The 27879-nt window shown below is 46.0% G+C and overlaps 2 protein-coding genes across 4 annotated transcripts; one reads left to right on the top strand and one right to left on the bottom strand.

The window, feature by feature from the left end:
* Positions 1-458: 458 nt before the first annotated feature.
* Positions 459-11177, top strand: LSS (lanosterol synthase). Of its 2 annotated transcripts, XM_083842346.1 has the most exons (22): positions 459-584; positions 662-848; positions 919-1057; positions 1185-1293; positions 1656-1777; positions 2012-2108; positions 2945-3080; positions 3307-3415; positions 3769-3887; positions 4314-4411; positions 4546-4573; positions 4990-5046; positions 5611-5682; positions 6395-6445; positions 6593-6742; positions 7549-7645; positions 7821-7926; positions 8479-8544; positions 8878-8958; positions 9245-9415; positions 9831-9909; positions 10124-11177. In XM_083842346.1, exons 1-22 carry the CDS (start codon positions 565-567, stop codon positions 10307-10309), a joined length of 2280 nt encoding a protein of 759 aa, XP_083698472.1. In that variant the 5' UTR covers positions 459-564; the 3' UTR covers positions 10310-11177. The 2 variants fall into 2 exon arrangements, with proteins under 2 accessions (XP_083698472.1, XP_083698473.1); XM_083842347.1 differs by lacking the exon at positions 662-848 and having other exon boundaries at positions 472-584.
* A 1328-nt stretch (positions 11178-12505) lies between these two features.
* TMEM237 (transmembrane protein 237) lies at positions 12506-27820 on the bottom strand. 2 transcript variants are annotated; one of them, XM_083842295.1, is made up of 13 exons: positions 27776-27820; positions 25291-25322; positions 24321-24331; positions 23730-23786; positions 21975-22088; positions 21604-21718; positions 20761-20921; positions 20038-20161; positions 18828-19019; positions 17794-17867; positions 17169-17262; positions 16808-16929; positions 12506-14925 (listed from the first exon to the last, which is right to left on the bottom strand). In XM_083842295.1, the coding sequence occupies exons 1-13, from the start codon at positions 27803-27805 to the stop codon at positions 14858-14860; spliced, it is 1194 nt and encodes a 397-aa protein (XP_083698421.1). In that variant the 5' UTR covers positions 27806-27820; the 3' UTR covers positions 12506-14857. The 2 variants fall into 2 exon arrangements, with proteins under 2 accessions (XP_083698421.1, XP_083698422.1); XM_083842296.1 differs by lacking the exons at positions 24321-24331; positions 27776-27820 and adding an exon at positions 26139-27514.
* Positions 27821-27879: the final 59 nt, after the last annotated feature.

Below are 27879 nucleotides of genomic sequence, written 5' to 3'. Positions count from 1 at the left end.
TGGGTGAGGGGGGCTGCTGCTGCTCCTCAGCGGCTCCCCTGCAGCTCCCGTCCCCACCGGGCTGCCAGGGTCCCACGCGGGGCCTCGCCTCCCTCAGGGCTGGGCACCAAGGCGCGGAGCCGCTCTGCTGGGAATGGCAGCCTACAGCTTGTGCTTGAGAATAAAAGTCCCTGCGGTGGGTGCTGTGTCTGGTGGGTGATTTCTGAGCGGGCGGGTGGCCGTGAGCGGGCAGCGGGTACACCACGGGCTCGTGCAAACACAAGGACGGGGACACAGCTCCCGGCTGGGTGACAGCCCCGGGAAGGCGCCCTTGGCAGCTTCAGCGAGGCTGTTTGTGAGGCTGCGGGGGGTCCCACCCGGCGCCCGGCCCCGCCCGGAGCCATGGCACAGCTCCCGCCGCGGGGCCGCCACCGGCGGGGCGGGGCTGGGGCGGGGCGGGGCGGGGCTGGGGCGGGCGCCTCGCGGCCCCATTGGCGGCCGCCCGTGAGGCCATGTGGGCCCAGCGCCGCGCGGCTCGGCCCGGACCAGCCCCGGCTTAGCCCCGGACCCGGCCCGGCGGAGGCGATGGCGATGGCGGACGGCGGGTGAGTGCCGGCGCGGGGCGTCGCGGGGCGGTGTGTCGGCGGCCTGGCCCGCGGCTAACGCTGCCCGTCTCCGGCAGGGCGGTGCGGAGGCGCGGCGGCCCGCGGCGCTCGGCGGCAGCCACGGCGCTGCCCGCCTGGCGGCTGCGCTGCGAGGGCGGCCGGCAGCGGTGGCGCTACCTGGGCGACGGCGACGGCGAGGGCGAGCCGGCCGGGGAGCGGCGGGCGCAGACGGCGCTGGAAGCGCACTGCCTCGGCCTGGACACGGTGCGGGGCCGCCGGGCTGCGGGTGCGGGGCCCGGGGGCGCTCCCCCGCTGAGGTGCCGTCTCCCCGCAGGACGAGCTGCTGCGCCCCTTGCCGGCGGCCGGCACGGCCCGGGAGGCGGCCCTCAACGGCATGCGGTTCTACGCCGGGCTGCAGGCCGAGGACGGGCACTGGGCCGGCGATTACGGCGGGCCGCTCTTCCTGCTGCCAGGTGGGTCCCGGCCCCGCCGGGTCTTGCCACGGCGTTGTGGTGCCGGGGGCTCTGCCGGCCGGGGAGGGCTGCGGGTCGCCACGCCGTGCTCAGCTTCACAGAGCAGTTGGTCCGTGTGGGCTTCCAGGTCTCCTCATCACCTGCCACACCGCCAAGATCCAGCTGCCAGAGGGGTTTCAGGAGGAGATGGTGCGCTACCTGCGCTCTGTGCAACTTCCAGACGGAGGCTGGGGCTTGTGAGTAGCAAAGATGCGTCTGTTGTGATGGTGTGTCTGAGGTTCAGCATGTGGAGCTGCTGCTTGACCTGCCCAGGCTCAGGAAGCGGGATGGTGCACCTGCGATACCCCCAGGTGGCTGGACCTGCTCGTGAAGGGCTCTGGGCTCTGTTCTTGTCACAGAGGCCGCAGGTCTGGCTGCATCTGCTCTGTGGCATTTTATCCTACTGCAGGGCAGTACAGAGCTTTGTTTCTGCCTGGATTAGCTGAGTCTCCCTTTCCCTCAGTCACCCCTGGCATGGCACTTCAGCCCAACACAGAGAGAGCCATGTGCAGTAGGTTGTGTCCAATGGCTGTGCTGTCTCTGTGTGTGTTCTCAACAGGCACGTGGAGGATAAATCAACAGTGTTTGGCACAGCACTCAACTATGTTGCCCTGAGGATCCTGGGGCTTGGCCCAGATGACCCTGACATTGTGCGGGCCCGTGTCAACCTACACAGCAAAGGTCAGCGCTGTTGTGCCCAGCACAGCAGTTGTGGGTGGCATCTGGGTTTTCAGTTATGGTGGGAAAGTCTGTTACATTTTCGGACCGCTGCCTGCCTAGCCCTCTTCTGGGAAGCGTGTCGCAGCCTGAGTGGCATGCTCCCAAACCTGGGGAGAGGTAGACCCTCTAATGTGGGAGAGAGCAGGGAGCTGATGTGGCTGCATTAACACTGAAAGCTAATATCCATCTCTGCAGGAGGTGCTGTGGGAATCCCTTCGTGGGGGAAGTTTTGGCTGGCTGTCTTGAACGTTTACAGCTGGGAGGGAATGAACACGCTTCTCCCGGAGATGTGGTATATGCCTCCTTCGATGTGGATGTGGGGAGCGTTGTTAGTCCTGCCACCAGGCTCAGTCCAGAGCTGCACAAGGCATTGGTGTTTGCTGGGATAACTCCAGCTGTGGCTTGGATCTGGGGCTGCTCAGACTGCTTGTGAGCTGGGAGGCTAGCAGCAAGGTCAGCTGACAAGTAGATAGCACTGAACACTGCCCTGAAGGGATGCAGGAGCTCAGCCCCACTAGTTTTACCCATAGGGTCCATGATGCATCCATCCAATAGTATGCTCCTTGCCAATAGCATCTTCCACTCCTGTGGCCAGACAGAACTAGGCCCTCGCAGAACAGAGCTTGCCATGTGTACAGCTGCCAGCTCAAACTCTGCAGTCACTCAGAGGGTCCCGAGTAGTTGCTGGGTGCCAGAGAAGGGTAGTGTATGTCATTTTCCCTGGGGAAGATCAGAGGCTGTACAGTGCCAAGGGCTGCTGGTGCTCTGTCATCAGATACATTCAACTGTCAGTTTGCACCTCCACCTTCAAAGTAACATGGGGAAGAGCAGGGCCCCTGAAATGAATTCTCCCTGAGCTCCTTGCCCTGTCTGAACTGGGCCAGGAACAGTGTCTGCTGACCCTAGTGGAGAAGGATCAGCCAAGGTGGAGAGGGTCTGAGTGGGGTCAGGCAGTGTGAATGTTCCCTTCTTTCTTTGCTGGAACTGTAACCTGCAGTAGAAAGCCTAGCCACAGGGGATGGGGAAAGGCATGTCCCGCCCTGGCTGTCCCCCTGCTGACCCATCATCTCTGCATGCCTCTCTTGGCCCTCCTTGTTGGTTCCGTAGCACATTCTCTGTTATGAACAGGCTGCTCCCTACATGGTTCCCAGCGCATCCATCCCGGCTCTGGTGCCACTGCCGCCAGGTTTACCTCCCCATGAGCTACTGTTATGCCAAGCGTCTGTCAGCAGAAGAGGATGAACTCATACGGAGCTTGCGGCAGGTGAGGAGCTGGCCCTCCTGGGACTCCCTAACAAGGACATGTAGCTCCCTAACTGCCTGCTGTGCCAGCCACATCTCTAGAGCCGGACTCTGTCTCATGAAGTGGCGGCTCTCATGCCTGCATGGGCAAAGCAGTCCAGGCAGCTGAGCAAACTTCCTGCAGCAAGCTGCCTCTGGGTATTTTTTCCCAGCTTGCCAGGCTGATCACCTGTATTGTCTTCTGCCAGGAGCTGTATGTGCAAGACTATGCCAGCATTGACTGGCCAGCCCAGAGGAACAACGTGGCTGCCTGTGATGTCTACACCCCGCACAGCTGGCTGCTGGAGGTCGCCTATGGTGAGTGTGGTGTTGGCTGGGGTGGGAGGGTCCTTGCTATGAGACTGCCCTTGAGTAGGCTGGTGGTGGAACTGAAGCTGTCTTGTACCAAGGGGGCTCTTTAAGGTTGGCTGCCAGCCAGTGGTGCATGCCCTGAAGCTGGAATCAAGACACTGATCGTTTGATCTTTGGCCCTTTGCTACCATGGTAGCAGCAGGACCTCGTGTCCTGGTCCTCGGGCTGCTCTGTGGCAGAGCAGTTCCCATTCTTTCCTTGGCTGGTCATCATGTGAGCAGTGGTGTAGCTGGTCACAGCAAGTGGATCTGTCCACGTGGGGTGAATTTTTCTCTGCGTGTCCTTTTCTTTTCCTGCAGCTGTCATGAATCTGTATGAAGCCCACCACAGCACCCACCTGCGGCAGCGAGCCATTGTAGAGCTCTATGACCACATCAAAGCTGATGACAGATTCACCAATTGTATCAGCATTGGTCCAGTAGGTTACATGATATCCTTTCAAATTCTTGCTCGTCTCTTTAGGAACCTGCTTGGGGTCCTACAGTCCTTTACAGTTGTGGTGTGTAACCAAAACCTTTGAATCTTGCTCGGGCACAACTCCTGCTGCTCCTAATGCTCAAGACCTTAGCGCTAATAGGACACAAGAGAGGCAGAGGGCATGGGGACAGCTGTGGCCCTACTGTGGGTACCTCTCCTTGTGGTCCAGGGACATGATTTGAGGGGAAGCCCTGGAGTAATCTTGTGGAATTTGCCCCACCATCTCAGTTACAGTTAGAGCGATGCCACAGCTAGAGCTGTAAGGGTGAAGCTCAGGACCCCTAGCTGGGTTCTGAGTGGGAGGGATGTATGTGTCTGGGGCTGGAAGATGCTGTAGCCAGAGCAGTGACAGCTCTGATTTTAACAGATTTCGAAGACCATCAACATGCTGGTTCGCTGGTTTGTGGATGGGAAGAACTCCCCAGCTTTTCAGGAGCATGTTTCCAGGATCCCTGACTATCTCTGGTAAGGACTGAGTGTGATCCACCTGGCATGGCGTGGGGCTCTGATCCCTGTGATTTTGGCACGCTGTGGCTCCCAACCCTCTTCCTGGTGCTCTTGCTGTGCCTGTGCTGCAACAGTTTTCTCTCCTCCCACAGGCTGGGCCTTGATGGCATGAAGATGCAGGTAAGGTGCTGTGGGATTCCAGCTGTGACTAAGAGGGACCCTGGCATGCTGGGAAAAGACATGCCCCTGCCTGCCCTATGGCTCAGAGGCCCTGATATTGCATGTGAACTGAGCTGTGCTTATCCGGTGGCTGTCGTGTCCCTTTGCTCAAAATCGCTAGCCACCTATTCTGTTACTGCTGCGCACAGAGCAGGCTGAAGCAGCTTTCTCATTTCCTGTTCCTCTGTTGTTCCTGAGCTGCTGCATCAGTCCCCTCTGTGCCAGCATGTCAGCTGTGGTGCTGGGTGACATGAAACCAAGATGCAGGCTGGAAGGAGCAGCGAAGCTAAATACAGGAGGAACATTCTGCCCCAGAGCCCCCACAGCTAGGTCAGGCTGCCAGTGGCAGCTAACACTCCCTATCCACTTTCTTCCAGGGTACAAACGGATCCCAGCTGTGGGATACTGCCTTTGCTGTCCAAGCCTTCCTGGAGGTAAGACTTCCCTGAGTGTTGCATGCTGTCTTGGGAAAAGGCAGTATCCTAAAATACCAGGGGCTTCTACTGTACGGCTGCTCAGATCTCTGCCAAACGGATTCTGGCATCACATCATACAGCTGCATCAGGCAAATGCTCCTTCTCAAAGAGCCTCTTGGATGTGGCATGCAAGCTTTCCAGAACAGCTGGTACAACCCATCTTTGCCAGTTGCTTTTCAAGCAGGATGTCACAGTGCCAGACAAATGGGTCAGGTTAGATTTCCCCGTTGCTGCAGTCTTGTGGTAAAACCCTGGCCCTTCCTCCTTGCTGTGCCTAGCCTCAGAGCATTTCTGTTTGTCAGAAACAGCAGGCAGGCCTGCTTTCCTACATAAGGGCAGAGGTAGCTATGGCAGGCGTGTGTTTTGGAGGGTGTTGTGGTCGCCCAGGTAGCCCCTAGCCTGGCTGTATGAAGGGTAGTCGTTAATGGCACCAAGGCCAGCAAGATCCCAGCATATCTTCTTCTTCCTGAGGGGCGTGTTTGGTGGCCAGAACTCCTTGCTGACTGTGCGCTCTGTTTCTAGGCGGAAGCCCAGAAGATACCTGAATTCATGTCCTGTCTTCAGAATGCCTATGACTTCCTCAGGTTCACCCAGGTGAGCAGAACCAGTTGGTGATGTCTCTGCCACGCTGGCTATGCAGACTTGGCTTCTTCTGAGAGCCCAGCTGAATACCTCTAATCCCTCTGAAGAGCTCTTCTTCAAGGCTGGACTAGCATAGTCCTGGGAACAGCTGCCTGTTTCCTGTGCCATCTTGCTGGGAGCAAGCTTTGCAGCTTGGAGAGGACCTTGGCCAGCCCCAGGCCCTGCTGTGAGGTCCTGTGGGATGTTTGAGTTGGCTGCCTTGAGCTAAGAGAGGCTGGAAAACAGAGCTCAGCCTCTCTGGTGCCCACGTGTTTGAGGTACCCTTCTGGGAAACTCAGCCTCCTTTGCTAGTGACTGCAGAAGCTCCTGCTAGCCAGGCCAGTGGTTCAAGGTGGGGGGGGGGGTCACCAGCAGCTTCATGCAGAAGCAGTTGTAGGTCTTACTCATGGTGCTGTCAATGGGACCCTTGAAAACAGATGTCTCACTGCCAGGAAAGCAACCAAGAGGGGGCTTTAGCCATGCTGAAACATGCAGAAGCCAGGCAAAAATTTGATTTCTCTTCAGCATTCTCTGCTCCAGAGCTGACCTCTTTCCCCATCTGCCTTCCTCAGTAAAGGATAAATGGTGCACAGTTCCACAGGACTCTGCATCTTTGATGGTTTCAGTCCATGGCCCTGCAGGTGGGCAGCTTCAACCTGTCCTCGCTTGTTTCTTGTTTTCACAGATTCCAGAGAACCCACCCGACTACCAGAAATATTACCGCCATATGAACAAGGTGCAGTGGCTGAAGCTGGCCTACAAAGGGTGCATGCACAGGGCTGAGATTTGGGCAGAGGGGATGGAGTGAATGAGGGGCAGTGCCTTCCCCTGCACAAGAACAGAGCAAGTCCAGAAGATGCTGAGTCCTTCTGCCCCTTTTCAGGGTGGCTTCCCCTTCAGCACGCGGGACTGTGGCTGGATTGTGGCAGATTGCACAGCAGAGGGGCTGAAGTCAGTTATGCTGCTGCAGGAGAAGTGCCCCTTCATAGCCAAACTTGTCCCCCCTGAGCGCCTCTTTGATGCTGTCAACGTGGTAAGTGCTGCAAAAATTAGGATCAGGGGAAATGCAGGCAGCTACACCCAGGTAAAATAAGAGAAGTCAAGGTTACATCTGGTATTACTAAGCCATTATAAGGCCAATGTGGTCATAGATGCATAGAATATCCCAAGTTAGAATGGACCCACAAGGATCATCGAGTCCACTGTCTGACTCTACACAGGACCACACACAAATCAGACAGTATGTCCAAGAGCATTGTCCAAATGCTTTTTGAACTCCAGCAGGTTGGTGCTGTGACCACTTCCTTGGGGAGCCTGTTCTAGTGCCTAACCACCCTCTCAGTGAAGAATCTTTTCCTGATATCCAACCGCAACCTCCCCTGTTCATGCCATTCCGTAGGGTCCTGTCGTCACCGGAAAGCAGATCAGCACCTGCCCCTCTATTCCCCATCACAAGGAAGCTGCAGGCCGCCATGAGGCCTCCCCTCTTCTCTAGGCTGAACAAACCAAGTGACTTCAGCCATTCTTTGTATGTCTTCCCCTCTAGACTCTTCACCATCTTTGTAGCCCACCTTTGGACAATCTTTAATAGTTTTACATCCTTTTTCTTACTGTGGTGCCCAAAACTGCACATAGTACTCAAAGTGAGGCTGCACCAGGGCAGAGTAGAGTGGGAAATGCAATGATCTGGATTGGACCTGCCTGTCAATGTGGTTTGAGATGTGGGTAATCTGCCAACCCATGTGAGTTCGACTTTGTCCTCACAATTGACTTGGGACCAGACTCATGTGGTACTGCCTGTGAGTCAGCCCCATCCCCTCACTCTGCTTGTCTGTGCAGTTGCTGAGCATGAGGAACTCGGATGGAGGCTTTGCCACATATGAAACCAAGCGAGGAGGTCACTTGCTGGAGTTGCTGAACCCCTCGGAGGTGTTTGGTAAGGGGAGCTGCATGGGCCCAGTCATCCTGCACAGTGTGAAGGGGCTGGTTTTACCCCATGTCCTTCTGTGGGCTACACGTGCCATGGGTCTTTGGCAAAGGTTGGTAGTGTGTGTCTCGGTGAACACCCCAAGAGTGGGACTGTTGCACTAATATTCTTGTCCTGCTGGCAGGTGACATCATGATTGACTACACCTATGTGGAATGCACATCGGCTGTCATGCAGGCACTGAGACACTTCCAAGACATGTTCCCTGAGCACCGAGCCCCAGAGATCAGGTGAGGCACTGGGAGGGAAGTTGAGTAGGGGAAAAAACAGGCCGCAATGACCTGCAATGCCTGCAGTGGCCTCTACTGGCACAGTTCCTGCTGAGCCTTGTCAAGGGTCTTGCCCTTGCCTCTGCACTGGAATGGAGCAGCCCCTGGATTGGCCCTTGGTGCATTCGGGGCTGACATGCCAGTGATACATCCAAACTAGAATGCCCCCAAGATGCTAGCGCACAGCCTCACTCAAGGAAGAGGGCACACACTGTTTGGGATCAGGCTGGGAGAAATTGGTGGATCATCTGCCTTCCTCTTGACTTAGCAGCTGCCTTGATCTTGCAGCCAGTTGCAGGCTAGGTCCCTGCTTGCATACTGGCACATAACAGAAAAATACCCAACTGCTGCATAATTTGAGATTCTGTGTGGCACCACCTGTGTGCTTTCTCTTGCCAATTGAGCCTTTAATCATGGGACCCATCAAATCCTCAGAGGTAGTGACAAATGTTTCTACAAAGCAGCCCACAGTGTTTGGGCTGCTTCTGCATCAGGTGTCTTTCTCCTGTCCAGAGACACTCTACAGAAGGGCCTGGACTTCTGTCGCAAGAAACAACGAGCTGATGGTTCATGGGAAGGGTAAGCCGTGCTCCTACTGCTCAGTTCTCCCCTGGCTGCCCCAGCATGGGAGGGGCCACAGCAGGCAGCATTCATGGCTGGTAGGGTGTGTAAGAACAAGCATATACATGCTGATCTCCCTTGGGGGTTGGGGTGGCTCCAACTCTTCCAATCCCAGTGCACCAGCTGCCTGAGCAATCTGCGAGCAGGTGCTGGTGGTACTGGGCAGGGTTGTGCCATAGGTGCAAGCACGCTGCTGTTCTGCCTGGTTCTATTCTTGCTGTGGATACAGCGGTGTCACAACCTGCTTCTGTCCTAGTACCCTTGATAATACTGGTCTCCCCTCCCTCCCAGGAGCTGGGGAGTTTGCTTCACGTATGGCACCTGGTTTGGTCTGGAGGCATTTGCCTGTATGCAGTACACATACTGTGATGGGTGAGTAGGGGTCAGGCAGCTCCTCTGCCGTTGTCTCTGGGGTAGGGTTGGGATCAAAGGGTGGGTTGGGGTGGACACCCTGGCTGCTCATGAGCTCTCCTGCCCGAGATACCACTCCACCCAAATCTGGTGCCTGTGATATGATTAGAGCACTTTCTTTCTGAGCCTTGAGCTCTTTGGAAAGCACCTGCCATGGGCAAGGTGAAGCACAGCTTCCATTTGCATCTGGGAAACATATGCAAGCTCTCCTATGTACCCAGCCCTGTCTGATTCTCTGTCTTTGCAGGGTGGCATGCAGAGAAGTGGCCCAGGCCTGCCAGTTCCTGCTCTCCAAGCAGATGACAGATGGTGGGTGGGGAGAGAACTTCGAGTCATGTGAGCAACGCACATATGTGCAGAGTGCCACATCACAGATCCACAACACGTGTTGGGCCCTGCTGGGGCTCATGGCTGTCAGGTAAGAGTGGCCTTCACCTGATACCACGTGGTCCAGTGAAATGGAAAATACCATCTGAGTTGTGTGGAAAGGCTGGCACAGGCTCTGGGTCCTGCTAGTGTGGGCCATGTACCCAACCATGTTTCTTGGTCACACACCTCTGCAGTGGGGGACTGACCAAAGCTGTGGTCCAGCCGGTGAGACTACTGCTGCCAGGAGAAGGAGAGCCAGAGGAAAGCAAAGGTCTTGATCACAACTGCAGGTCTCCAGCCAGGGTGAATTTTGCTGTATTTGTAATGCCTGGTACCCTGGAGCTGCATGACTTGGTCAAGTCTGGGGCAGACTGGAGGTGGTTGAGTTCCCTAAGCACTTGGGTAGGGATATGCAGACGGTTTGGATGACACTAAAGTGATTGTATCTCCTTTGTACTTTGCAGGTACCCTGACATTGAGGTGCTGGAAAGAGGCATCCAAGTGTTGATCAATAAGCAGCTGCCTAATGGCGACTGGCCTCAGGTATGTGGATTCACTCTTCTCTCTCCAGGGGGCTCCCCAGTGTTGCATGTGTCCTGGGCATCATGCAGCCATTGCAATAGTGCCCTCTCTTACCTGGAAGGGAAGTCATGTATGGCTTTTGGTGGGAAATTCAGGAACATGATGAGCTCAGAACAGTGTCCTGGACATCCTGTGGTCTCCTGTCACTCACACTACCTTGCTGTCTCTCTCTCAGGAGAACATTGCTGGGGTGTTCAACAAGTCGTGTGCCATCAGTTACACTGCGTACTGCAATGTCTTCCCCATTTGGACACTTGGACGTTTCTGCCGGCTGCATCCCAACAGCCCTCTCGCTGAGCAGCTGCAATCCAGACCCTTGGCTGGGGCCAGGAAGACTGCAGACGCGGCCTTGTCCTCTTGAACCCATACCGTGGCCTCTGACCTGCCGCAGATACCACGTGCTGCGTGGGGGTACGGGTGCTTCCTGCACAGGATCTCGGTGCTTATCTTAACACACAGACCACCGCCTCTGCCAGGGAGGAGAGTGCTGCTGTAGTACCATGGAGTCTCTGCTTTCTGTTGACCCTCTTCTAAAAATACACTTTTAAAGGCTCTTGCCAGGTATATTCTTCCTCGTGGAATGTGCAGTGAAGTGCCTTTTCAGACCGGTCTCATGATCTGCAAGCTGTGTTGTTTTACAAATCTAGACAGACTCTCTCTCGCTCTCTCTCTTTCTCATCCTGGGTAGAGCAAGGCTGGCTTTGTCTTCCCCTTTTTTGTCTTTCCACCTGTCCTGCACCCCCAGGTTGGCTCTCTGCAGGAGGAGTGTGGGATCTGGGGCTTCTCCTGTGCCCAGCATTGTGAGAGTGCACTGCACAGTCCATGGTGAACTGGCCTCTGTTGTGGGTGCCAGCAACTGCCTTTGAAGTGCTCTCTGCACAAAAGACTATGCAGGATGGATTTCTCTCCTCCCTGAGTTGGGAAAGAGGAGTACTTCACTCAGTTTTGCTGCTGTTCTGTCCCACAGCTGGTGGCACCTGGTTTCCCAGAGCTTCACAGGTGGAAGTCATCAGTATCATTCCCACTTTGGAAAATGGTAAACTGAAGCAGAAAACACTGAGGTGATTAATGTCAGGGCACAGCCTAGGTCTCCTGGGCACCAGGCTTCCCACAGTGCAGCAGCTACCCCTGTCTGAGTTAGTGTGGGTGAGTATTCACATTTTGTTGTCAGAGCTGGAAGTCATGTCCACTGATGGGTTAATAAATGGCTAACAGTGTTGCAAGTGGAACTTCCCTGTATGTTGGTTTCCTCATAGCCTGCCTCAGTGTGCATCTCAGGCAGCAGGGACCTTGCACACATGACAACAGAGAACCCCAGTGCTGCATACAGGTGGCAGGAGACTTCCCTGGGACTGGCTGGAAAGCAAATCCCAGGAAACCCTCAAGGCAGGAGCAGTGTGTGGAGGGACAGCAAAGGTGGTCAAAGGCCCCAGCAGAATGACAGAAGAGAGGGGTGGTGATGGGGAGCCTGTCAGGCTGCCCTGAGCTCCAACCCCCGAGCTGACCCCAGCCCCCAACCCCCGAGCTGAAGTACGAAGCATACTATGAAAAAATTATTTGATGCAACAGTGCAGGAGAAATTTAAGGAGTTAGTAAAGAAATCACTGAAAAAATTGAGGTAATAACTACGTAGCAGAATAGCATTTAGTAATTAAAATAATTAATCCTACCCCGATATGTGTGATAGGATGGAGGAATGAATGCTAAGTTGCCTGTAGAAATCATCATTCCCAAATGTAATCAATCGGTTATACTCGCGGCTCGTCGAGGCGGCTCCTCCCCTGCCGTGGCACCGCCCGCACCTCGGATCCGACGGGCAGCCTTCTGGCTCGGCCCCTTCCTGCCCGCTGATGAGGGGCTCCAGTGATGGCTGCCCGGGGCAGGAAGGACAAGACGGAGAGCGCCGGGGAGCCACACGCAGACCCGCCACCTCCCTCTGGCAGAGCCCAAAATGGCGGCCCCGCCGCCACAGCCGTTAGGCGCTGGCGGGACGCCCCCTGCCGTTACCCTCCCGGCGTTCACCTCAGCGGTACCCAGCAGCCGCGGGGGGGCTGCTTCTACTTTTCAAACTAACGCCACCTGGCTTCAAGTTGAGAAAGCAACACGTAAAGGAACAAGCAACGGGAACTTAACCAAATTTTAAATTCCAATGCGTTCTTGGACCAAAATTTCAAATTTCAGATTTACATTTAAAAGCCATTTGAGAAGCAAAGGCCTCGGCTCGAGGGGCCGGCTCCCGCCTCTTGCTAAGCAGGAGCCAGGCGGTTAAAGGCAGCAGTCGGATTCCCCACTTCGTTCTCCCTGCTTTAGGCTACACCAGCCCTAGTAGCTGATTAAATTCACATTTCAGAAACTAACACATCAGTCAACCTACTTGCTAGTTCTCAGGATTTCACAGCACTGCTTCTGATCGTGCAAAAGACCAGTGCAACAGCAGGAATCTGGCTGGTGGAGAGAAAAGGAAACCATTATTTACATCATCACCACCACAATTAAAGAAAAAAACATTTTCCCCTATCATATCTTCAGAGCTTTAATACAATATATAATGTTGCATTGAGGAAAAAATACTGATTTATTTTAAACAAACTAATCATTTGGAAACAGTACACAGTAGTACAATAGTTTCTAACAGGAGTTTAGATCAGTTCTTTACTTGTTTCAGATATTTAAAACCAAGAAATTGGCACTAACATTTCTTCAATTTTTTCAACACAAAAATACCCCATTAGAAACAATGGTATGGAAATGCACAGAAGCATTTCAATTAAGGCTCCTACAGTGCATGTTCTGTAATTAAACACATATTCTGTAAACTTTAAAATGTTCTAAAATTTTCCAAGTAACTACAACAACAAAAAAAGCACTGTTAAAACTCAAAACTCCATTGTGAGGCTTAATGAAATGAAAAGTACCTTGAAAAATAGGTGATTAATCTCCATTTACTTAAGTGTGATTTTAAATGGCAAACCTCAAACCTCATTCATTCATCTATGTTTATACTCAGGCCTTCCAAAAAATATAAACTGGAAAGGCAAGCCTGGTTTGAAATATTGATCTCATTAAGTTAAATAATTTAATCCCTGCTCAACCATCTAAACAAACTATTTCACAATGAGAACAAATCTGGCTCCCGGCTAACGTTGCTTTGTTCAAGGGATACTTAGGAGGCCAATTCCTTATAATAATTTCAGAAATTAAATCAAGCAGTGATGTTATTCATTTTCTTTCCTACACTGATTTGATCCCTTAACACTGTTGTGTCTAATCTACACACTTTATGGGAAAAACACACTTTATGGGAAAAACACACTTTTTATCATGCCAAGATGACAAACATCAATCAGCACAGACATTAACAATAAAGCCATTATTAATCTAATCTTCAGGAGCTCAGTAATTCCACCACATTTGAAGAAACTGTGATGTGCATTTCCCACCGTGGTGGAAACCTACGTGGGAACACTAAGTAGCGCTTCATCCCCTATCTCCTACAGCCAAATCACAAGAACTTCCAGTATTACAGTGGCAGGGAGCAGCACCTATCTCTCCATTTTAATGTACAATGCAGTGCCAGCTATAATTTAGCTCTAGAGTTTTGCGAAAATACTTAAGAACTGTGACAACTGACAAAAAATTTTAACGTCTCCTTCCCACAACAAAGTGAATGCCCTAGAATACAGCCAACGGGTATAAAAAAATCTCAGACACACACATTAAATAAAATAATGCAAAACTCAACACATTAAATAAAATATTAGTACTATTATAAAATACTAGTTTTGTGTGACATTTTCTCAGGAAATAGATTTCAAACTAGCTCTTGCCTATGTCTACTATGGAGACTGTTTCATCCTACAAGACATCTGTATTTATTCACATCTACAATGCTTTCATTTTGCCACTTTAATACCGAAGAAAAAGAACACTGGCTGTCATCATCAAAAACCACCAACTGCCACTATTACCACTACATCGCTATGCAGAACATTGGTTGCTGGAGGGTTTTTGCCTTGCTTTAATAACATCACCTAGTAATTTTAGTTTAGGAGAAGTTTCCAATTTCATCCTAACACAAAACAACAAAAATCCTTTGGGGAGAAATCATTTTCCAGCAAAACAGGTGAAGTAGTAACATTTTTAACATCTCTGAAATTCAAGTTTCTTTAGAAAGACCTATGAATAACACTATTGCTCGTACCATACAAGATAAGGAGAAATCAGTTTTGTAATTGTTATGCATCCTGACTATCAAGACATCACAGGACACACATCTTGTTGGCAAACCAAAACCACCCTCCTGTATCTAAGTATTCATTAGCTGACTGAAATGCTGTGAAATTAAAAACTTTTGTTTCCTTTACCTACATCAACTTGAAATAACTTGTTATTATCAGGATCTCTGTCAAGAGAACTAAATGAAGAAGAGGAAGAATAAATTGTTTTCTTTTAAGGAAATAGCAAAATCCCTGACAATCCAATCCCCTAGGTCTAGAAAATACTTTTTATGACAATTAAAACCAAGTATTATTTTACTATGCTTGCTAACTCTTAGCTTTTTTTTTTTTTTTTAACCCCAACTGCTATCAGAACGAGTCAAAAAAAATATCTGTCAAAAAAGCACTAAATAGTGGATCTTCTGTTTCCATCTATTTCCTTTGGCTGTCTAGGTAGCAACATTTACTAAAGCACCTTTACTTTATGTACTGATCTACTTTATAAAACAAAAAGCAGAAGTATAAAAGTTTTCAGTCACATTTGGATATTTAAAAAGTAGCATACATAAAAGATCCATCAAATATACAGTACAAAAATACATTTTTTGCTTTATGAAAGTTATAATACATGGTTACAATACAGCAGGTGTTGAGCCATCAGTTAGTTACAGCTACAAGGTGCGTGTTCCACACTATGGCTGGACTCTGGGTATGATATCTCCCTGGGGAAATTCCTCGATTTCAGCATGAAACATCAGTTCTAAAAGAGAGAAAAGAATTTGCTTTTCTTGAAAAAGTTTTACCTGGATATAATTTCATTATTCCAGAGAATTTCTCTGGAATTTCCTGAAACTTCATGCTTTTCTTCCCAGTCATAATATTAGCAACTCAGTAATGGGAAGACCCACCACTGTCTTTAGAAAACTATTCTTGCTCCCCCTAATTAACAGAATTAGTGATGACATTAGCAGCTGATCATAGGAAATATCATCCTGCATTCAGCCTGGACACATAAATTGGTATCTGAAAGTAGACTGAGGGATTTTTGAAGTTCAGAGAGTGTTGGAACTAGGAAGGAAGATCTCCGTTTAGAGCCCGTTCATTTATGGATGTAAACGCCCTATGGACCCCAACATAAGTTAGCAACACTAGAACACAGGACAGAAAGAATCATAAATGCTATTGCTCACAGCTAGTTGTCACCAAGGTAGTTCAGGCACGGGAAACTGCTTAAGGTCAGCAGTGAGGAACTGTGGAGAAATTCAGCTAGTCATGCTAAGCAGCTGATGGGGTAGTCCTTGTGGAGTTCTGTGCTGCTGAGGGCAGTTTTCTCTTCTCTGGGTTCCTTTACATGTGTACTGCGCCCTCAGCATGGGTGTCCCTTCTGGCTTGCTAACAGCACATTCAGCATATAGACCAGGCTGTGTTTGCCAACAAGTTGTCAACATGGTAAGATCACACAAAAATCTGCACGTGCAACAGTGCAGTTTTATCCACTCAAGTGTGAAATTCACAGACTTCTTTTTGCTATGCCATCCTTAGTAGATTAACATTTTTCTACTATTTCTGACAGGAAAAAATCCTAGCAGAGTTTTGCTCTTGAAATTTCTGAAGCAGATTTTCTAATCTTTGTTGGCACCTGTAAATATCTGAAATCTCATTAAAAACTAGACTAAATCTTGCCATTGCCATCCTTGAATAAGCCTATATTATTTTTAAATGGCTTAAAATACAATTTAGACATCTATTAAAAATTTCATGTCCAATGATTGTAAAGGCTGCCAACCAGGATTGTTTAAAAAAAAAAAGTCATTGAGTTATTAAAAATAAGGAGAGTAACTGGTGCCAACTGAAATAAAGAATTGGTAAATTAAAATTCTAAAGTAATCTGAAGAAGCACGTTTAATCTTCTTTGGCCTCCCAAACACAAATCTGTGCTTCAACTCGTGATGCTCTTTGGTATGAGTTAACTTACAGCTAATACTTACAATTTGTGTGTACAGCACAGATTGAAGTCACAGGCTGCACGCATTTGATAGGAAAGCTTAGTAGTGATACACCTTTTGGATCCAAGCTCCAACAACAAATGGAAGAAGGCTCAGCATGTAGCAAAGTTGCTTCTAAGAAAGGGGATGACCTGTTTGCCCCCTCCTCCAACCATGACCACAAGTACTCCTCATTTGATGCCCTGTTCTGCAAGCTCAAATTTTACTTCTCAAAGCTTGGGAGTTCCCAAAACTACTGCATTGTTCTGTTGAAAATAATACACAGGTGAACTCGAAATGCACTCAGCATTTGCAAAAGGAGCATTAGTAACATTGGGGAATTTTCTAAAACAGAAGCAGAATAGATACATTTTAAACATTCATTTTGTTGTTAAAATTAGTTTTCTAAGAAGAAAAGACAAATATTCTCAAGTTTCAAAAATCAGCCAGGAGAAACAAGGCTTTTCTTTCCTTTTTAATAACTGCTTCTTCTTTAGAAGATCACACACAGACATCAGCATCCTAAGATGCGCTTGGTTTTAAATGTTGCTAGTTCCTCAGTCACAACATTTCTCAGGACTAGTCCTGAACGCCCAATGCAGAGCACAGCCAATAAAAGCCCGAACAAACAACATTTAGCCTATTAGTATTTCCTACCTTCACTATGGTCTAGCTCTGGTCGGTAAGACAAGAAGATCCAACTTGCCCCAACTAGAATAGACACTACCAGATTCACCACAATCCATGGCTGAAGAATTTCTTCCTCTGTACCTGCCATCCTGAGAAAAGTACATCAACCAATTAGTCAGGTTACACACCGGTACATAGGTGTTACAATAATAATTTCAGCAGAGTATCATAAAAAACAACTTGCTAAGCCAGGTGTAAAAACACAGCTACTACTACCATCCTGATGGTTTTTCACTACAAAAGCCTGTTAAGGAAAGTGGATTCCAAAGACAGCAACTCAGCTAAGAAACCCCATTAGCTCACAGAAGTAATTCATTATGTTTCCTACCAGATGCTGCCATTTTCCGAAGGTGGTGTGTAGAGGTTAATTCTGTCACATGTCATCTGCTGACTTAAGGATAAGATAAGAGCGGTGAAGTACACTGGAAGAAATGGAATTGGTAATGTCAGGTATAAAGCAAAATAAAACAAAAAAATGCTGTCTTATCATGACATGATAATTATCACTACATTTTCTTTCCTTTCACTCCACTGCTTCCAGATGAATACTGACTCCTTTACATGATACTGCCTCCTTTAACTCATTCTCTCTTCTTCATCATTCTCCCCAAATCTGGGAATTTTGACCCATTAAAGTCTGGTTTCTGCACTTTTGCAATCTATCAGCTACATCAAAGGTGTCATCTTGTGATTTTGTTTTTTTGCTACATTTGTGTTCTGTATTCAAAAGTGGGAAAAGAACCATCTCAGTAATAGTCCCACTAATGCTATTGCAAATGCTTTAAAAATATGCAGTGTTCACAGCCCTTGAATGCTATTTTCAACTACGTAGCAAGTCACTTACTCTAAAGCAGAAAATAACCATGGAGGAAAAAATTAATGAAAATAGAATGTAGGATTTCTCCAGTTACCTTCTCTTCTGAGCAACTTCCTATCCACTTCAAGATACTTACAGAATGAAGCTATTGCTGCTGGGTCTAGGGTAAGAAAACCCCTCAGCGCAACTGACGCTTTCGCCAAATCAATCCTGATTACAAAAAAAAAAAAATTCATTAACACAGCCCAATAGGATAATAATATTGTTCCTCTAACAGTATTCTATTGTTCTTTTAATTTTTTTTGAGATACCTTTTTCTGTCTCTTTTACAGTGTCTTCATACACAACTATATTGCACACACATGCAATGACCCTTACTATGCCAACCCAAGAAAGTTTGAAACTAAGGAGGATGTTTCATGAGTTTTGTAGCTTTCTCACTGCAGTCATTTCTGGAACAGGGAGAATCTGGAGAGATCTGCGCTCTCTCTAATCCTTGCATTCATTTCAGCGTACCCACAACAAACTCAGTTATGCTAATGTAACTGCTTGCAAAGCTTACACTGATACAGGACCAAATAGAAATAACTCAGGCCTCCTCCCTGCCACGACTCATTGAAAAAAAAGACAATTTTTTCCATAAAACAGACTCCTCCCCTGGCTTACCATGCTGCCCTGGTAACAACCTGTCATTAAAAGAAACACCTATGAAACTACTCTGTTTATGGTCTCTTTGTTCATCTTTCTGTTCATTTCCACTCTTGAGCCATAAGGCTCAAGAAACCCCAGCTGAGCTGGGAAAACTGTTTATAATGCTATGTTGCAAACCTAGCTGGGGAATAGATTCACATGAAAAGTAACCTGACAGAAACAGTAGTTGTTCTCCACCCCTCTGCCTCACAAAAACCACCAGCTCTCCTATTTGGTTCTCCTCCTGATTACAAAGACAGCACAAGCACATTGATACAAGTCAGCAGGTAATGGACAGAAATCAGTAACATAAGACTGAATGCAAAAGCACACCTTTTAACTATACAGCCATCCACGTGTAAAATCATTCTCCAAGTGTATCACATTAAATTAACAGCAGATCAAAATATGCCAGACAAAGGAGGAAAGAGCATATTGCATACAAGTTACACATGCCTTTCAAATGCAAACAGATTTTACCTATCAAAGGCTGAGACTGTACTGATAGACAGCAACAAGTAGAACAAACTTTGAGCTGGGTATGCTAGAGTCTTATACTGCTGGAGCAGGTTAGAAACTGTGGAAAGTTGATTTCCTGCCAAAATGTAGATAACAATGATGTTCCATACAGCATACCCAGCAAGAAAGCCGTGGGTAAAGAGTCCGATCACCCTGAATGGACAAAAGAACATTAGAAAAGTTTAATGCCTTGAATTAAAGAACTACAGATGCAAAAAGCCTATGAATGCACCCTTTCAACCCTGCTGCCATGACAGGTTGCTTCTGAGTGTTTTTTCTGATCTAGTTTTAAAAATCCTACGTGATGGGACTTACGCTTCCTCCCTTGACAGACTGCACTGGCACCTGAGCTGTCAACCAAGAAAAAACAGTTTTCACTGATCCTATTGCTAGTTCCCATTTTTACTGCTCCAGGAGTCAAATACTTTCACTCCACACACGCTTCCATTTTACCTGTAGCTACTCAAGACCACTGCCCCTTTCACCTATACAAGACTTCTTAACCAGTCCTTGAGAGAGAGTCAGCCTTTTCAGAATTTCCTCAAGCTGTCATTACCCTCCTTGCTAACAAAAAGCTGAGAAGCAAGCACAGGTTTCCAAGTAGAAGACACCAGAGATATGAAAATGGATGTCATCTTCCCATTCTGTATCACAACACAACCACTTGTATAAAAATTCATTTTTTGCTACTGTGTGCAAACTTATGCCCAGTCCAGTTCCACTCCTCCCTCTTTTTCACCAACCAAGATTTTTCATTGGGAACCATCTCAATGCATCTATTTTCATTTTGGTCATATTGTAGCTGATGGGTGAATCTCATTTCACAACATGTTTTTTTTTGGTAGGTCCCCAGTATTTCTGTTATCATATTAGTCTCTTTCAATTCAGATTTTCTCTGAATCTTTGCAATACAGCTTTCTTAGTTGGCTCCAGCTTGTTATTCTTTTTACATGTTGCATTTCACATGTGGCATCTTGACTAGAAACAGGTATTATTGTCAGGAAAAACAGCTAAAGGACTGAAAAGCCTTATACCAGTTGCATCCCCAACCGCCACCTATCAAAAATATTCAAAATAAATAAAGATATATCACAATGATATGAAAAAGGAGCTAACTTCTTAAGAGGGAAAAAAAATACTGCTTATTTATATCAAAATGTTAATCTATCACCTGAAACTTCGGTGCACTGAGAGGGCGACATCTCTAGTGGTCCACGAAGCTTTCACATCCATAAGTACATTGATATTTTCAGTGGTTTTAATCAATTCTGCACGGTCAGCTGCTTGAAAACGCCCTAGATGGATGAGGAAATTAATTTTAGAGACTACTATTACCTTCACCCATCATTTCTATACTAATGCTTGAACTTCCTCCTGTGAAAAAGTATCAAAATTTCCATCAGATTTCTTCTCTCCACTTCCTAGCCTCTGTCAGCTTACATTCGTATCAGGATGCCTTTGTCAGTGTGATATACCCTGATATATCAGGCTATGGATTTACAAATGTGCAGCACACCTTGTGTAATTACTTAGCATTCCCTGCTACAAAACAAACAAACAAAATCTTCTAGTTGAAAGATTTTTTGAAATACAGTAAATACTTTCTCCTCAATATACTGTGACAGTATTAAGTTAAATAAGCTCAGTTCTGTACTATCAAACAGCCTTTTTCTTCCACAGAATTCAAAAATTCAACTAAACATGCCAGCAGAACAACACTAACATTCACTGTTGAATAATTATAATGTGTATTTACTTACAAAGATTTTTTTTTCCTGGAAAACTTAGTTTTTAAATTCCTCCCACTAGTGCAATACTTGGATTTTCAACACAATTATGCATTTTTTAATTGCAAGAATTTCCTTAAATTACTTAAATCACATGATACACTTACGATTTTTTTCAACAAACACCTTGCTAACAGGCTGGCTAATTCCAGTGGGAGCAGCAAACACAGGCTGCTGATCTGGGCTCTTTCTGTGCTCATCTTCAATGATGTCTTCCTCCTCCACCTCCAGTTCATTGGAACAGTGCATTTCTGCTGGCCGAGGTTTCCTATTATCACAGGACATACAAAGGAGTAGAAAAAGAACAAGAAGTAGAATTTAAATGCTGAAGACTTCTATGAACATTTAACATGCCTAACTTGACTGACAAGAACCGATTAAAAGCACTAAAATTATCATGGAGTTAGCTAACTAAAACCATAAAGCTAATCCTTAATTTTTGGGGTTTTCTTTCAATTTAGATACCTTCTTGTGTCAAAACACTAAGGTGGGAAGAAATACCTATCAAGAGATTAACAGTTAAAAAAAATACATACAAACTAAATATAAGGCCAAGAGAATGGATGCTTGTGGTAGAAAGGTGAACAAAATGTTTTAAATTCATAGCTCTTGGAGAAAAGAAGGATATGAAAGCAGTCGTTTCTCAGCAAATTAAGAAAAAAATTGGAAATACGAAAGTATGCAGTTATACATTCTAATTTTTCAGGTATGTGACTGAAACATTAGGCTTGAGCTAATGCATTCTGAACTGTAATGCACCCAGGCATGCACAAATCAAACAAGTGAAGGAAGTTAGATCCTAGCCCTGGAAGGGACTGCATGAATACAATTTACTTTACAAGCTGAATGGTATCATGGACATTTTTGTAATGTGACACAGTAAAATGTTAATCAGCCATTTTCACTATCGCAGTTTTATCAAATCATAAGCTATACTAGTTTCATCTCACTTTGTTCTTTTTCTCTGTTTGCGGATCACTGTTTCTTCAGCTTCAGGAATATCCATGCCATTTCCATTCTGAAATAAGGATGCAACATTCTGCTGGGTAAAAGAGGTCTCAGAATCTGAAGATTTAAAATAAGACACATGACAATTTTAGAGCTTTCATAGAACTGGAAATACATTCACTTAAATGCATAAATAGTTATTATATAAAACACAGAATCTAAAAACAGAAACTGAAACTCTAAACTACCATTCACTCAGATTACCTCCAACTGTTACAAGAGCATCTGATTTGAAATGTTTTAAACCAAAATGCAAATTGGCCAATCATATTTCTGTCACTGATTTTTTTCAGTCTACAGTTGTTTCACATACCAGGAGGCACTTTCTTCTTTTTGCGTTTCCTCTGAGGAGGGACATCATGAGGTTCAGGAGTTAGGGGCTCACTGCTTTCAGACTGACGACGAACAGTTGCTTGGACAATGCCATCTGAAAAGCATAAGAAAAGCTCCAGCAACCTGAATTTAGAGACACTGAGAACACATAATAAAAAGTTGCTATTTGCTATATTGTGCAGAATATCTATGCTTGCTCAGCTTACAGCTGATGAAAATGTGTTGGCCAGTAAATATAAGAGCTGGAAAGCAAATACAGTTATAAGATTATACAAAGTGAAAACACACAACACATTTCATCCTGACAATTTCATGCCGGGAGGAAATGTAAGTATCCAAGAAGTAGCATGATTCAAATTTGGGTATATAACTGAGGACTGACTGAATGGAATCTAACGCTGGAAAGAGCAATTCCTCTATAATCTTCCTTTCTATATGCAAAGATAATACTGAAAAGGACAGAAAAATTAACAGTTTTTTACAAGCTGATTCACTCAGACAGATAAACATTAAGGCAAATTAGTGTGAAAAAGGAAATTCAAATTAATTGCTAAACAAACAGCCCTAGAATACAGGAGGAGCAGGAAAAAAAAGCAATGCTGAAGAATGTTTACTCCAGTCTGAGAGAAGAATTACTATGCTTTGGAGGAACTACATTTCCATGAGAGGTTAACATGAAATTTCATCAAATATTCTAGCAGCAGTAGCATCAATTTGCATCATTTGATGTAGAAAGACAAGCCTTTTTATAGTACTTTCAAGTACTGCAGTTTTTATCAATAACAACTCAATCTACTTGTTTTCACTTCAAGCAACAGGTTTCCCCACCTTTTATAGAGTTTTACTGTGCAAAAATGCAAAATTAACCAGCAAAGTAATGGCCAAAGTAAATTGGCCATAACTCAGCTTACTAAAAAAAAATCACAAAACTTGATCGTTGGGAAGCCCTGCTAGCAACAGCTCTACTTATTGCATGCAAGAGTCTTATAATGAGTCTGCCATTACATACCATTTTAATCAAATAAAGGTTTACTTATCAAACCGTCACGTGGTCCCAAGTCAACTGATTTAAAGAAATTCAGTAAATTCTATGAAAACATTTTGCATTATCAAAACAGATCAGACTTGTAATTTTGCTTAAAACGACATCTTTATTCAGCAGATCCACTTCTTGTAAAAATACAAAGCTCTAGTGTTAGTCATATTTCAGACTTTTAACACTCAGAAGATAATAGAACAGTCAACTTGTAACTTTATTTGGCCTAGGACTTCTTGAGACAATTTGTTAAATGAGTTTCATTTAAATTCATTCAAAAATTCAAGCACTTAACACACTCAACATTGAAAGCAGCTTACAGATGGAAGTGACTAGTGAAGTATCAAAAAATGTTAGAATGGAAAAAATAAGAGGAATAAACATTAAAGCTTTTTTTTTTTTTTCAGTTCAATATCAAAATTTGCTCTATTAGCAGTACTGAGAATGGACCTAGGGAAAAAGAGAAGGATTGAAGTTACTTCTGTTAGAATTACAGACTTGTTCTAAAAAGACAGACAGCACTGTAGGCAAAAAAAAACGCGGACGTACAACATAAAATCAATTACTATAAATTAGCTGAGAAGAACACTATTCAAAACCAGCACAAGACTGAAAAACGTGCATCTGTCAAGAGCTTGTCTACAGTGTAGGTCTCACCCAGGACAATAAATCCAGTTTTCAGTCTTGGCAGGACCTTACCTAATGGAGTCTTTCCTTTGGGCTTTCTTTTTTTGGGACGACTGAGTGGAATTTCATCTGCAGAACATAAAGCATAAGTCTAGCTACACAGCATGGAGAAACCTCCATTTCCCTTTTTTAACAGTCATACTATTGCAAGTTCAGAAAGGTAGTCCTTTTTACAAGTGAAGGCATCCTCTACCTTTTACAGATAAGATGACAATTCACCAATTTACACAAGCAGTTAGGGTATAGAAGATAGTAGGAAAACAAGATAGGAAATCTGTCTTAAGTGCGAGAGAGGTTAAACATGCATATGCACGTGTTATATGAAAAGCTGAAATATTCTGAATAACGCTCTGAAGAATAAACTTCTTGTTTAGAGCACAGTGACATTCCAGTTACCTTGATTCCACGTAGAAATAGAAATCAGTAACGAAAACAGAGTACTAGATAATTCTCACAGTGGTAGTCCAGGTATCCATGCAATCTACATGATTATCAGCCTGAATTTAGGAAAAGCATAAGGACCGATCTTTAAAGAGAGGATGCAGTGATGCCAAAAGGAACTATTGATGTTTACGATTCTCTTTTTTTGCCAGAATAACTCACCCTGGTTTCCACTTCACATTTAAGAAGAAAGGTGTTGAAGAGCAGTGTAAAAGGAACAAAGGTAAGAAGAAAGTTAGTTTTGAATCAATTGCAATTCATGAGATTGACATTCTCACTACTTTTTATTTATTTCCTTATCCTCATCCCTATTTCTTTTTATGAACAATTGTGTACAACAGGGTTAGGTGTACAAAGCAATCATCAAGACTCAACACTTTGACTGTGCACAGTTTCTCAGTTGGCTAGCTGTAGATCAGATTAGAAGCTGTAATCACCTGGATAATTAAAACTCATTACTGCTTGGTATGTAACAAACCAACAAAAGAAGTTATGAAACATCTGAACACATACATTACTAAAAACACGCTGTCTTTATACATTGTCAAAATATCACATTTGCCTTATGGTACTTTGAAGGAATCTCACATACCACACCATAAAAAACTATTTAATTGCCTTTCTTTACGCATCGCCCATTAGGATGCTGGAAAAAAAATCCCAAATTTCTCCCTATACTACGTAAAAGTGATAGATGCCTATAACCCTGTTTGATAATACCTAGTCTGAATTCAAAAATTCATTATGAAGGATTTGTAATTTAAATAAACTACAGAACATGAAACAAAGCAAAGATCGAGTTAAGGAAGAAGAAATTGAAGGACATCAGTAACACTGAAGTAGATGTAAATAAAACTGAAGCTGCTATTTGTCAAAATCTCTTTAAAGAGTTTACCTCTCTGAATATTAAAAATGAGATAATATAGTAAATTTTCTCAGCCTCTGTAAAACTTTAAAATGCTTTGTATTCCTTGTAAGGGATTCTGGAACAACAAAGTAGCAAGAAAAGCAAGCATTTTTAAAGCCATTATGGCTACGCAGATACTTGTTAAAATCCTTTTTCTCCATTTCATTACCTTTAAAAACAGCAGTACAGAACCATGACCAATTCCATAGAATGACCTGATCTTACCTTGGCACTGGAGGGAGGGCGCGCGGGGGACACTGAAAGATAAAGAGACAAAAGTCAGCTTCTGTCAGTGTGAAACCACCTCTTTTCTGAGCGCCTGTTAAACCACTTCACAGAAAACAGCTCCTTCCAGATACGGTCTGAACATACTAAATGTGTTTTGCTACCTATGCTTCTGAAACCAGATTCTAAGCACCTCATACATAATCAGGTATAGACATACATAAATAGTGAGAAACTCCTGGTGGACACGTTTCATAGATGTGTACAGCGTAACACAGGAAAAACATGTTCTTACCACAGTTCTGATGGGCACTGCACTGGGGACATTCACCTAAAAGCTATGTGTAAGGTGCAGCTTGCATTTCAACCTCACTCCAATAATTTTCATTGTGCATAGAAGGCACTGTGTTCGCCGGTACAGCTTGCCAGTCATTCTACTTAAATAACAAAATACTGCAATAACTTATATAATTGATATACTTGCACAGTGTATACCACGAGCAGCGTATTTTCTATTAATGAAGTTGTAAATTCAGAACAGAACAATACTCAATTATAAGATAAAAATATAAAATAATCTTATTTATAGAAATTACTTATGAACTTTGCAAATATTTACCAAGAGGTTAAACATAACTAAAAACAAGTATATCCTGTTAACAATCTAGAACTCTTATGCTGGATGATTTCCTCACCTAGGAAAAGGAAGGTACTTTCAGATTTTGCATTATATAATTATATTTAAGAGGTACACAGGAAGAAGTATTTCCCACGTTCCAAAAATTCAGTTGATACCAGAAATAAAAAAGACTGTACAACTGGCAAGACTCAAGGATCCAGAAACTTACCACTTGTTTTTTCCCCATATCATCTGAAACTCTTCCCTGCAAGAGGCACTGTGAACAGTTCTCTACTCCTGACGCTGCTCACGCTGAACCTCTGCTAATTCTGAACTAAAAATAAGCTTCTAGAAGCCAGGATTAGCTGGATGTGAACCTTCCTGCCCCCGGGCTAGGGTCCAGTACTACTCCTGTTTGAAATGACTGCAGTTTGCACTGGGAGTTCTCCATTGCAGCAAGAGGATGTCCTAAAAAGTCCTAAATGGTGCCTGTACTAAATGCCACAATTCCATATGCTGGTGAAGGTTCAAGTGAGCAAGTGCTGCTAGGTTTGCTTACCTTACACAAACGAAACACCTTGCGTAAGGAATCACTTGCAGGATTAAGCCTCCAGTCTCTAACCTGGATTTTGGCCATGCTGAAGACTGACAGCAAGTGCTACTCACACAGGTAGGCAGCAGCACACCCTGACCAGCATCCAGCAGTGGCCAGCACTGTTCTCACCATACAGGCACACAATAAGGGAGAAAAAACATTGATAACATTTAAGCTCAGAGCTCATTGCTTTTACTGATTCCTAGTTTTTTGTGGTAGTGATTATGAATTCTTTAGAATATTTGATATTTTCAAAAAGTAAAGTCCGACAGCTTTTATGCAGCATTCACTGCCTGTGCAGTAGTGTATCTCTACTCGGTTGTCTTCTGCAAAACAACTGAAAATGAATTTCTGTATCATTTATTTCTGACAACAAAGGAAATCACATGCAAGCAGCTAGCGGCTAATACTCATCTGTCCCACCTGTATGAAAGTCCCCAACTCTGCCACACAAATAAGAGCTTTATTTCCTTGAAGTTTCCAGTTTCTCAGAATCCGAAGGAACTCACTGCAAACCCCACAGAAAAGGTGAGTTTGGGTGCAGGTTTCCAGGGATGTTTTGTTACTGACAGGAGCTGCTGACCAGCCTGCCACAAAGCACACACTCACTGCCTCACTGCAGTCCTGGGTTTGCTGGAGCCACAGGCAGGTGGCAACAAGCCTGGGAACTCTCACTCAGGAAAAAAAAAAAATCTACACAGCTCCCCAGGTGGTCTGTTCAGAGATGCAGAGCAAAAAACACCTTTACTTTCAAGTTCGCCTCACACAAAACGGCACCAAGCAGACGCATTTACTCTGCGAGTGTGGTGAGGGGAGCTGCTCTCCTCAGGCGTACCAAGGGGGCAATCCTTCAAACTCGAAGGTTTAAGAACACCTAACCGCTCTTTACGGGTTTAAAGCTTTTTGCGCACCTTTCTTTGCCAACGTGTACGAAGGAGAACACGAAAACAACAAGGAAGCCCTTGCTCGCCCTCAGCGAAGGCGAGGAGCATGGGGGGGGCGGGGGACAGCGGCATAGCGGGGACGCCGCACCGCACCTCCCGCCTCTGCGTCCCGGCGGGCACCGCTGCCGCCCGCCGCCGGCCCCTACCCAGCCGCCGCCGGCCCCTACCCAGCCGCCGCCGGTGTGAGCCCCCGGCCCCGCAGCACTGCGGACTCAGGCGGACGAGGAGGGCGAGGCCCCGGCCCCCAGCCGCCCTCCCAGGCAGTCACGGCAGCCCCGCCGCGGGCAGAGCAGCCCCGCGCCCGGCCCAGCCCCACGGCGCCCTCACCCGGTCGGGGCCCGCCTGTGGCGCCGCCATGGCCGTGAGCGCCGCCGCCGCCGGTCTCCCGGGCGCCGCGGGGAGGAGCCGGAGCTCGCTTCCGCCACGCCTCG

Source organism: Anser anser (assembly GCF_964211835.1).
Source record: "Anser anser genome assembly, chromosome: 6".
NCBI classification, from domain to species: domain Eukaryota; kingdom Metazoa; phylum Chordata; class Aves; order Anseriformes; family Anatidae; genus Anser; species Anser anser.
The sequence above is the reverse complement of the archived record's forward strand: the minus strand, read 5'-3'. Positions and strand labels throughout refer to the sequence as shown.